Source organism: Colossoma macropomum, unplaced genomic scaffold (assembly GCF_904425465.1).
Source record: "Colossoma macropomum unplaced genomic scaffold, Colossoma_macropomum, whole genome shotgun sequence".
NCBI classification, from domain to species: Eukaryota; Metazoa; Chordata; class Actinopteri; order Characiformes; family Serrasalmidae; genus Colossoma; species Colossoma macropomum.
In genome coordinates, this window is record NW_023494794.1 from 22,017,396 (window position 1) to 22,029,706 (window position 12,311).

Genomic DNA, 12,311 nt, shown 5'->3' on the forward strand with positions numbered 1-12,311 from the left:
ATGAAAGCCTAAGTTGTTGAAAATCACTTTCAAAATAAGTGATGTTCATGTTTGAAGCTGATAAGGTAAAACAACATATTTTGTACTGCTTTTTTAAACACAAGTCAAATTTTGTTGACAAATCACTGTTTTTATTTGCAATTTACATACTGTACCAACTTTTCTAGAGCTGAGGTTGGTATTAAAAGTGCAATGACTTTTGTTTTTTATTAAACATAATGACACCACTGGTTGTCGTTATAGACTCTCTAAAATTGGCCTAAACCTACTATTTATGATATCTCGCTGTTGTCTGAAGAAAACCTTGTATCTCCAAAATGATAACCTTACAGGAGAAGGAAAAAACATACTTTACTTTTAATGTAAGTCAATGGAACCAGACTTTTTCCCCCCATGTCATTTTGGGTCATTTCTCTTGGTCCATTCATTATGAACTTTACATACAATGCAAAGGACAACAGGCGTTTTCAAATTACGTCAAAAACTGAAAAACGACAAAAATGGAGATACGAGGTTTTCTTCCGACAACAGCGATATGCGCTTGGCCAGTATGCACTGTGCTCATGAAAGCATATAATGACGTAATTTATTACAGTAATGATAACAAATCGTCATATAGCCCATCCCTACTCCAACTTCCATCACTGGTCTCAGAGGATTCAACATCCATACCGTGGTCAGATGCCATTAGCAAATGGAGAGCGACTCATCTGTCCAATTACACTGTAGTGGGACAGATTTCATTATGGTTCTGCCGGGTGCCATATCTGCTGTGTCTAGCGAGGTCCGTCTAAAGCTGGGGTTTACCAGGGGTCTGGCCAGAGCGTCTGTATGGAAAGCCTTTAGTCCCATTCGCTCAATGCATCTCACCACTAATCTTGTTACCCTGCTAAGTAGCCAGCTTCAGTCAGCCAGAGGAAGGCAGCCAGATTTGATTACTGGACGCGTCAAAACCGGGAGACGTATCGATCCAGAAGCTTCAGGACTTTTTTTTTTTAATGCTACATGATTACGCCGGGGCTCATTTCAGAGATGAACCCGTAAGCTGAATTCTTCCGCTATGGACAAGTGGATTTTTTTAAGCTTCCTAAATAGATCTATCATAAGTCAAAATCACATAGAGCTCTGTCAGTGGTAGGAGTTAGCATAAGAGCTATATTTGAACTCGCAGGCCGCAGCCTTTGAGCCGAAACATGCCCGGAAGACCATAATTACAGACTGGGCTCTGTGGTAGAGGGTTGTTTGATTGGGGCTTGGCGACCACAGGTCAGCTGCTCTGTGTGTATGTGTAGGCCTCTCCCTGTGGTCAGCTTCTGCTACTGTGCTGTACTTTTGCTAGCTGTCTATTGCAGACCACAAAGCCATAGACAACTAAAATACACTTTTCTGGTGATTTAGCTCTTTGATACGATGAAGTAAATGTCTGTTCTACGAGGCAAAACTATTCACCACACATATGACACCATTCATACATTTGGGGTTCATTACTGGAGCAATCAACGGGCCTGAAAAATCCCTAGTCTTGCACTGAAATCTCTTTTTCCCTTTTACCAACTTCAGTATCTACTAAAATACACAAACTGACCCTTATATAACTAGGCAAGGGACAGCATGTTTATTTATATAGCACTTTTCATATCCTGCTGTCATTCAACTAAACTGCGTGTGTCATTCAGAGCGCTTCCCTTACAGGTTCAGCAATCGGGTCACAGCGCCATACTGCCAACTTTAAAACAACTGTTTGACCAAATGTCAAATTTACATTAGAAAACAGATAATGTAGCTTGATTGGCTGTATTTGAAGCTGTTTTAAAAGACTCAATATACACATCTATGACCACCTCATAACAACTGAATTCTGTATTGTTCTGTTGCTGAACCAGAGATCAGCATGTATATGAAGTAAATGGCCCGAAACAGGAACCCAGCTTTGTTAAAACTTATTTTTCTAAACTAGAACTAGGCTGATGAACTCAGAGAGCTAACAGGCAAGCCTCCAACAACATACACTGATACATAAAAATAATATCGTCACTGTCAGAACAAAACTTTCCATCTCCATTTTTGTAGTTTATTTTTCCATAATTTAAAAATACCAGCAAACCCTAGACTTCGTCAAAAATTCATGCTGAAGAGACAAATAGAAATGGTTAAAATCACTTTAAATAAAATATTTTACAATGACTTAGATTAAATTTAAGTAAATAAAATCCTGCCCTAAATGAACTAACATTTTTGGCATAAGAGCTGTTTATTGTGATGATTATAAATTAAATTAATACATTGTTTTTTGAACATTTGCTATATTTATCATATTTTTTGCTGTAGTTCGTTTTTTAACAGCAATAACACAAGAGGCTGTGCATTACAGTGATTTTACTATGCTGCCTAACATCACATCTTACATATGATAAAATCACTGTAAAGCATGACCTCTTATATTCCCACTGTGAATTACAAATGATGTTAATCAGCCAAAACATGTTTGGTATCTGAAGGCAAACATAGCTAACAAGTAACGGAAGATTATACTCCAGTATTTGGCATTACGCAAACAGCAGTAGTAGAATGGATTTTGTCTGTACCTCTGTGCATTTTTATAGAAATCAGTTTGTCACTCGGTGTCAGAAACCACATTAGCCACATTATAAGTGTCAGAAACCACATAAGCAAGTGTATTTGAGATTACTGGACTGCTTAACATGGTTTGAGGCAAGTGAGTGATGTTATTTGCACAACTGTTTTAAGTTTTAACCCAGTTATTTTAGGATCACAGCTGTATTCAGAAGCTGGCTGATGGACTGTAGCTTGCCTTTATTCTATTGTCAGTTTCCATTATACTCTGCTGGTCAACAGTTTGTATGTGGTATAATGGACTATTAGTTACATGTATACGCCAGACATCCCTAATATTTTTACAGATTCCATGTAGAAACCACCAAGCCTGCACCAGACAGCTGTGCGTGTGCTGAGAGTTGAGTGGTGAGTGGTGACTCACGCGACGGCGGAGGCGGTCTCTCTCCTCGCGGATGGCGCTCATGGTGGCTTTGGTGCGATTTAGGTCCTCCTCTTTGCTGCAGAGCATCGCCGTCAGGCTCTCGTTCTCCTCTCTGAGCCCCGCAAGCTCCTTCTCCCAGCGCACACGCTCCTCACATAGACTCGGGTAGAAATCCCTGCCCAGGGCCCCCTCGATCTCCTCTACTGTCTGTGTCATACAAATACAAACACAAGCTTTACCGTACTGGCTACTTTACTTAACAATCAGACTAACCAAGATACCTTGTAAAGATGTAAAAATGCATCAGTTTAAAGGCAAAGATCTGAAAAAGAAGCTAACTAATGCCTACAAATCATGAAATCACTCTCAGCTTGCAATTTGCACTATTTACAATGTCATTAGAAGATGGCAGTTAAGTGGAACTGTGGAAATCAGGGCAAGATCTAGAAGACCAAGAAAACTCGCAGATAGAACTGCTCATATACTGGCCAGGAAGGCAAAGCAAAACCCCCACATGACATCAAAGGACCTGTAGAAAGGTATAGCTGACTGAGTGGTGATGCACAGTTCTACTGTGCAGTGTTGCTTTGGAAACAAGTGTCACTTTGAAGACAAGTGCTGTGGATTGATGAAGTATGAACTATTTAACTATTTGCCCAATCAGCAAATTTATGTTTGGAGAAAAAAGAGCAACATTTGATGAAAAGAACACCCTGCAAACTGTTGAGAGTAAAGTGTCCAAACGTTTGCACATGCCACAATTACTATTCTATTGTTTTCTGAATTTTTTAGGTTGATCAAATGTTAAAGAACTGTTTGTTAACATATGTAAAAACATTTTTTTAAATAGTTTGTTGCAAAGGTTGTGTTCATGCATTTCCACTTCAAAAATCACTAAGAAACAAGACATTCTGGAGCTTTCTGTTGTCACATCCTCATACATGCCTTACACTGTGTCTGTTTACACTGAGTACAGATCTCTAAACAATCTTCAGTGTGCACAAATAAACAGAATCAGGATAAAGTAAAACAAGGAGAGAGATGATGTGGGTCCAACACAGGATCAGCCTACAAGATCACTTTAAATCAACACCATCATTATGCATCAGAATACTAAAGCCAGCATGCATGAAAGGCTAGCTGAGCTGCATTATATTCATGCGATTACAGCACCTTTAAGCACTCAGACCTAAGACTCAAGTGCTCTTCTCTTTGCAAGTAATACTGAAAATACATTATGATGACATAATCAGACGATATGTTCATAAGAACGGCCATTTAAACAGGTCATTTTTCTAACGAGGCCACAGCTGAACCTGATACTGAAGGGGTTGGAGTGCTCCTTGAAGTCATTCCTTCTAATGACAGGAGGTTGGAGACAGCCTGTCACTCAAAGAATGGTGGTTAGCATGGCACTCATGCCTAGGCTTTCCAGTGGAGACTGACATGGATCCTACCTATGGAAGGAACAGCTACTAGGGGATTAATAATACATTAAAGTATTTTAAGGTTGTGGTTTAATTTGCATCAATTTTGCAATATTAGAATGGATTACAGACAATTATGACAATTACTAAAATCTGAGGGCATGGAAGACAAGGTTGCCCTTTTTATTGCTTGTGGATGTTTGCTTTCGATATGGTACACTGTTATCCTCCTTACAAAAATTGCCCGAACACCACTACTTTCAGCTCTGCGCTTAAGGTTTTAAGGCCTAACTAGCAAAACCAAGTGTGTTATGCAGCCTCATGTGAACAATTCAAAAATATTTCTCAAATTGAATGACATACTTGCCTTGAGCTGTTTATTGGAAATGAAACACAATTAAATTAACATTTTTTAATCAATAGCATTGGTCGAACAATTGTTTATTTGCCATTTAACAGTTATTTGGTTAATCATTCACATCCTTGTTTTTATTGCCTAAACTTCACGATTGTGCAAATAGTCACATTTGTGTATTCTGTCTGAACAAAACCTCATATCTCCAAAATGGTAACTTTACAGGAGAAGGAAAAAACATACTTTACTTTTAATGTAAGTCAATGGAACCAGAATTTTTTCCAAGTAATTGTGGGCCTTTTTATTGGTCCATTCATCATGAAATTTACAGACAATGTAAAAGGCAACAGACATTTTCAAATTATGTCAAAAACTGAAGATCAACAAAAATGGAGATTTTGTTTGCAACAACAGCAATAAGCTTGCAAAATAGGAAGTTAAATGAATATGAAATATAGTATGATTGTTGTATCAAATTCAATTGCACTACATAAGTTGCTGACTTAACTAAAGACTGATTTAGCAGTCTAAAGCCTTATTCTAGCTGGATTCGTTTTACCAGAGGAGGTTCGGTGGTGTAATTTGTGCGTGATTTGACTGGCTGGTTCGTACAGGATAAAATGACTTCTGTAATTTCCCCAAATTACCCCAAATAGCCTGTACCGAAACATCATCGCAAGGATGTTAACGTCAACATTATGCGACAGGCAGCTATATAGATAAGCATTAGGCTAGTAAAATGGGTTCATTTAACTTACCAAATGCTGCCCAACAAGACAGATAATGCATTACTTTGCTAGGGGTGCTTTCGAGTTCATTTTCCTTTCCCCTTGTAATTCAGCCCTCACCAAATGTGAGGAATTCAGTAGTCTCGTCATGAACTTGAGGATTGAGGAACTGGATTCAAATTATGGATCTTGTCAGTAATCATTCAAATTACAGCACGTATTTATGTAATCCTAATCCCGCTCCTCTACCATATACATTAGCACTTTTCTGGCTGCTCCACGGCTGACTTGCTGCGAAAGACAGATATTCAAATGTTTGTACATGTACAAAAACACATGTACCTCCATTTTTGTTGATTTTTAAAATTAAATAAATTCTGCATCATTTAAACACAGTGACTGTCCTTTACATTGTGTGACGATTTCATGATGAATGGACTCCAGAATCACTTGAAATAAAACCTCTTTACATCAACTTACATTAACAACTCATTCTGTACATATGGTTGTATGCAAATGTTTTAACACCCCTGGTCAGGTCACATTTTGTTGATTTTCTAAGTGAAAATAAGTTAACACATCCTCTACAAGAAACACACTTAAAAATAGCTATTTTTCTGCCAAATTTTAGTGCACGATTTCTATTTTCTTGTTGAGTTTAACATATTGGACAAAAAAAACAAATCATAAAATCTAAAATGTGCCATAACTTTTGCATATGAGACATTTTACCTTTTTTTCCCAATATGATAAATTCAGCAAATAAACAGTAATAGCTCATTAAAATGTGCAGATGTGTGTTCTCTGTAGAGGATGTGCACTTATTTTCCACTTGCATATGACTGTAGGTTTTTGAAGGATGCCAGCCATTTTCATTTGTGCTGATTGTGGACAGGGGTCAACTTTCTGTACAGTATTTTTCTAAACTAACCTAAACTAACATGAAGTTGTGTTATTGGTGATCTGCCATTGAAAATGACAAACAGTCCAGGGCTACGCTTAATTGGTGTCTGGAAAACCTTTTGGAAAACCTTTTACAGAGGAAAGCTGAGTGAATAAGGGGTGAGTCACCCACCTACAGTAAACAAAGCCTCCATTACACAGCCCTAAAGTGTAAAACTGACTCAAAACCAGTAATGAGGACCACCACAGTGAGCAGAAAGAAATGTCATATTAACTCACTGCAAATGCATAATAACTTCGGCTTTCATGTCAAAAACTGGGAATATTGCCACTGTCAACAGATTTCACTATGACGACGACTCCTTTCAGCCTTAAATTATATTCCAGGGACATGAAAAATATGATTGTGCTGTATACTTATTTTACATGCAACCATAAATGATAATTCAATTATGTAAAAAAATAAAATAAAAACAAATAATATTATATACTGAATCAGACTGTCCAAGCAGTCCACAGCCTTAATTCACAATGATGAATATTTCACTGACTGAACATTCAGTATATTATCTGCCACTATTTTTTTCTAAAGGGTTTTGTATCTAGCTAATTTACCTTAATAGCCAAGTCACAGTGCTGGCTGGCCGTGGTCAGTTGCTCAATGTGTCTGTCCACCTCGGCCACAGACAGACTGCAGGCGCTCTTCTTCCGGCCGCAAACGACACTCTCCAGGCCGGTCAGCACCCGCTGGAGCTCCGAGTTTAGGTCACTGCAGTTATCTAAAAGGGGATTAGAGGACAGCGCTTAATGACTGCACAACAGGGGAGTAGAAATGCATGCATTGATCTGAAGGTGCATCAATTTTGGAATGAATTAGGCTGTGTCCACTGATGGTTAATCAATTTATTAACTCATTTAGCATTAAAAAAAAAAAACATTTTTCATTTGTTGATTCATTCATGTGTACCATAGAAAGACACTAGTATTCCCACACATGAAAAAGACTGGTTAATGTATCATAGTGAGTTATAATGCTGCCCTCTATGCAGCAGACAGGTGTTCAATTCCCTGCCCGGGCAGGTACACCACACAGTAAGACTCCTCGGCCAAGATTAGTAACGCTACATTCGCCTACATCTGTAATGTGGTCAAACTGTAAATTGCTCTGGACCAGATAAAGTATTAGCTAAATGTGTTCACATCACTCATGTTGATCCTACATTATCCTACACTAATATCTCATTTATTGCACCTAACATACATAAGATCATTTTAGAAATGTGGCTATTGAGCTGTGCTGGTTAAACGTGCTTGGAGGCAGGCTGGGGGAGCCACTGTGTACTGTTGTGGCCGGCAGATATAATGCCTGTACAAAAAGTCGGCTATGCTATGGTGTAGTTTTGGACATCCTCAGAAACATCAGATAAAACAGCTTCAGATCTTGAGAAAACACCGTCACTTCTCCACTTGTACAGTTTGATATCAGGCAAAAACGCATCAAGCAAAGTGGACAAAACGACCTTGGAAGGTAAAGTTTATGTGCTAACTCCATTCTTTCCAACTCGATTCAGTTTCTTACTGGACATAGTGTTGTGGCCAAAAATGACAGTAAACTACAAACACAAATTCAACTGGACTGTGCTTTTAGTATGCTCTTTTATTTAACTCACATGGTATCACTGAGTGTGTTTACATGCACTTAATAATTGCAGAAAATCAGATTTTGTCAGTAATCCGATCAATGCATTTACATACACTTAAGTAATCAGATAACAGGGAAACACCCGGTCTACATGAGTCAGACAGTAATGAGATTTCTGCTTTGCAACCAGCCAATAAGCTCACAGAAGAAGATGTGACGTACACTTAATGTCAAACTCAAACTTCATACTGCAGCCTTTTTTTTTTTACATCACGCCACTTTACCTGAAACTATGAACATACATCATCTAGAAGATGAAGAATATTTAAATCCTTTATTTCGTCAAGCATGTAGTCGGTTTCAGCGTCGCTCCAAAAGTGTTTTGCTGCGTCTCACGGCGACGCTGCTTGCTTATTTCCGGTGCTGCGGTCTGTTTTCGCGCATGCGCACACTGAGAAATCCGAAAGAAATCAGAGTAAGAGTTTACATGCACTGAGAAATCTGACTACTGAGCTAAAATCCAGCTCTCTTTATCAGATTTCTTTATCGGATTTCTAGACCTTATTCTGATCTAAGAAATCGGAGTGTGCTGTTTACATGACCATTTGAATAATCAGATAACTGCAGAAATTCGATTGTGATCGGATTATTGAGCGCATGTAAATGCACTCACTGTGTTCAGAACCATCTCGAAAAACCATAAAAAGTGTTGCTGTTATTATTATTGGTTTACTGCAGTTATTTTCTACATGGTTACCAAAATAAGTGGATTCTTTTCCTGACACAGACCTCAGTAGTTACCATACAGTTCAATAAAGTAGCACTCATTTTTTCTAATAAAGTAGCACTCATTTTAAAAAAAGCTTGATATATTGTTTTTACTATCTATATCCCACTACTGTGTAAAGAGCACTGTGTGTATTTTTAAAAACATTTGAACAAAATGAAATTTCATGATCCATTAAACTGTATTGTTCTCTAAAAAACTGACATAAAATCAATATGTTGCTGATTTATGCCTTGGTTCTTCCTTATTTGCTTTAGGATGTCCAGCTTATCTGTGTCTATCTGCATCTATTCACCCATTTGATGCCTCACTGAGATGGTGTGCTTGTGGCAGAGATTTGTTAGCTTTTCCTAATACTACTAGCAAACACAGCAAGCAGGCAAGACAATAAAATGGCCGAGGCTCAGAATCAGCTGCCTGGGTCTAAGATTTACGCCCAAGCTGCCAATCAATAGTAAGGTCTACCCTACAAGATAAATATTGATCTGGAGTCGAAGACGGAATTCATTTTACTACCTGCAGCCAGCAGTGAGTAAGTATGCATGCATGCACTGCTGAATTCTCCTGGGAATCATCCTGGACACATAACTCCAGTCTAATCATAATCACAGTGCTTCACTCAGCAAGCCTATTCAGAGTGAGCCATTCAGTGAAAAAAGAATAGAGCATGTGACAAATCAATGACATCATCCATCGAATTACAGCTGTATAGTTAAGCAGGAAGTCTTAGCTTTCAAGCTGAGAACAATAGGACTGATTTCATTCAAATCAAAACAAGTACAGTGTGTTCAAAAGCAATCTGGTGGATCAGACATGCTAAAACAGTCTCTTCTTTTCAGCAGAGGAACTGAGGATGGGGGGTTGTATATGTTTGTGTGTGTTAAGCATCCATACTCATGGTAACTGAACTATCCATGCTCTGCCCTCAAATGCATTCTTTTATAGCTACTTTTGCTGGGTTGGACAAGCTTCAGAGAATGTCTAACAGAAATGTCATTGAACCTAATGAGAAACTGCAGCATGTAACTTGTCAAAACCACCCATATTTAGCGGGCCTTACTTTGTACACATTGACCGTTTCATTGATTTTTTTTTTTTTTTTTAATTCAAAGAAGTACACATCCTTTTTATTTTAGCATATTTAATGCCTAAAAGTGCCTAAAACCCCCTTCCCTATGGCAAAATTTCAGTAACCCACAGCCTCTCGTGGCTTATTGCTTTTATTAAATGGCAGCCAACATAAAATATAATAAAATGCAAAATTTTCCAGAAAATAATTTTTAATAATAATCGACACAGACAATTCCGCTAAGAATTTTTTAAACTTTCTGACATATCGCTGTTGTCGGAAGAAAACCTTGTATCTCCAAAATGATAACTTTACAGAAGAAGGAAGAAACATACTTTACTTTTAATGTCAAAAAGTCAACGGAACCAGAATTTTGGAAGTTGTTTTGGGTCATTTCTTTTGGTCCAATCATCATGAAATTTACACACAATGTAAAGGACAGTAGGTATTTTCAAACTATGTAAAAAATTGGAAAATGCCAAAATGGAGATAGAAGGTTTTCTTCCAACAACAGTGATATAACAATGAACATATAATAACACAGCATTGTTTAATGCAAAAACTTTCACTTTATAAGTACTTGTTGGTCACCAAAATACCACCGCAAGTGTTATTTAGCACCATTCCAGCAGCGCCCTCTTCTCGCGCTGGGGCTAAATCTCTAATGGCTCCCTGCTCCCTAGATAGTGCACTACATGGGATAAAAATACCGGATCCTGCAGGCCAACAGTGCAAAATATAGCTGGGAAATAGTCATTTGGGACTCAGCCACGTCCATACTTGACAAATGATGCACTATTTGGCTGTAGAGGCTAGAATTTCTAAACTTTCATAACTAGCACACTATTTAGGGAATATGGAGCCATTTGGGATTCAGCCTGGGTTTGACGCGACTTCTGACTGAAACACGAACATCTGACGTGTGTAATTCAAGTGACATTTCAGTCACACTCGTGGCTCATTCTGTGGAAAACGCAGATTCTAACCTTTCAATCCATACCATATTTGCATTTGCAAGTAGAAGACGAGATATTTTATTATAATTTGAAAAATATTTTGTTTTGCTATGATTTTGACACTGAAAAGAAAAAAAAGAAGAATGAAAAACTTGAAACTGGTACAAAATGTAAACTACATGTTAATATAATTCTTACATAACTATCTAAATAAATACATAATTACACAATTCCATTTGAATAGTACAGCGAGGTGAAATTCTATGGGCTAAAAGTGCAAAAGCATGTGAGTAGCAAAACAAAAGTACGATTGTGGAAGCACAATAGCTGCTTCCTGTCTGCCAGAGACGGCACATTTTTGTGTATAGCCTACGGCGGCCTGAATGAGGACAAAAAACAAAAGACCTGGCACACGGAAAAAGATTTTAATCAAAGATGAGGGTCATGAACAGAACAATTCAATGAGCCGCTCTTTAACTGTCTTGTAGGAAAGATAGCGGTGAGCACGGGGACAAAAGCGATAGCACCTTTTAGAAGAGGAGAGAAGTGTGATTGCCATGGAAAACATTTCCAAATCAATTTTCCATTCAGGGGTTAGAAAAACACACTCAAGAGCATGCATGGACACACTCCACACACAGTAAACCAACCCAAAGAGGGAACCGGTCTGTATCTGTCTAATGGACGCCACTGGATCAATCAAACAGTTTGCTTTTGACTTAACGCTCAACCGCTACCCACTGCAAAGAAGCCAATACACGGAAAATGATGAATGCCAGATTGTAGTCGGTCTTCATATAATGGGTTTCTGCTTGGCCTACAGAACGGCAACAAGATAATAGCGCAGAAGACGAGATACAGACATGTTCCTGTCGATGGTGAGACAAAAGGTCAACCCAAAAGAAGCCAATCACAATCAGACGTCCTTTACTTACATATTTCCCTCGAGTATTGCAGATAGAGATACGGTCACCTCTTCAGTAAACGACTCTTGCAAATGCAATCAGTGTCAGTGTTTCTGTCCTTAAAACTGCCTTCATGATATTGAAAAGTGAGCTAACTGAGAGTAAAAGCTAAGAAAGCCTTATTAACACTGTGTTGTGAGTTTTGCTCTAGATAGATTTACATCAAACTTTCATGGCAATTAACTATTTAAAGAGTACATATTAAAGTCATTTGATGATATTCGATGTACATTACATATCAATTTAAATAGAATTGCATAATCCTGTAACTTAATAATTATGTAATTAATAACATTTACATTTGATTAGAGATTTCTCAGTTCAGTTCAGCCCCTCAATCCAATCCCAGTACTTTAACGTTGAAAATCGATACCAATCTGATCTTTGCATTTTCATTTATAATCCATCCACATTATTAAGGTAAGATATGCCAGTCAGCTAATTAATACTTTAGAAAATCTCTTTATCTTGTGACATTCTG

The 12,311-nt window shown here is 38.0% G+C and overlaps 1 protein-coding gene across 2 annotated transcripts in view; it reads right to left on the reverse strand.

The window, feature by feature from the left end:
• The window catches only part of mcc (MCC regulator of WNT signaling pathway), a 168,001-nt gene that overhangs the window by 65,854 nt on the left and 89,836 nt on the right, over positions 1-12,311 (reverse strand). For both annotated transcript variants that reach the window (XM_036580590.1, XM_036580591.1), the window contains 2 exons: positions 7,027-7,190; positions 2,999-3,205 (listed from right to left, as the gene is read on the reverse strand). In XM_036580590.1, coding sequence (XP_036436483.1) covers positions 2,999-3,205; positions 7,027-7,190 — 371 coding nt within the window. The remainder of the gene's footprint in view (positions 1-2,998; positions 3,206-7,026; positions 7,191-12,311) is intronic.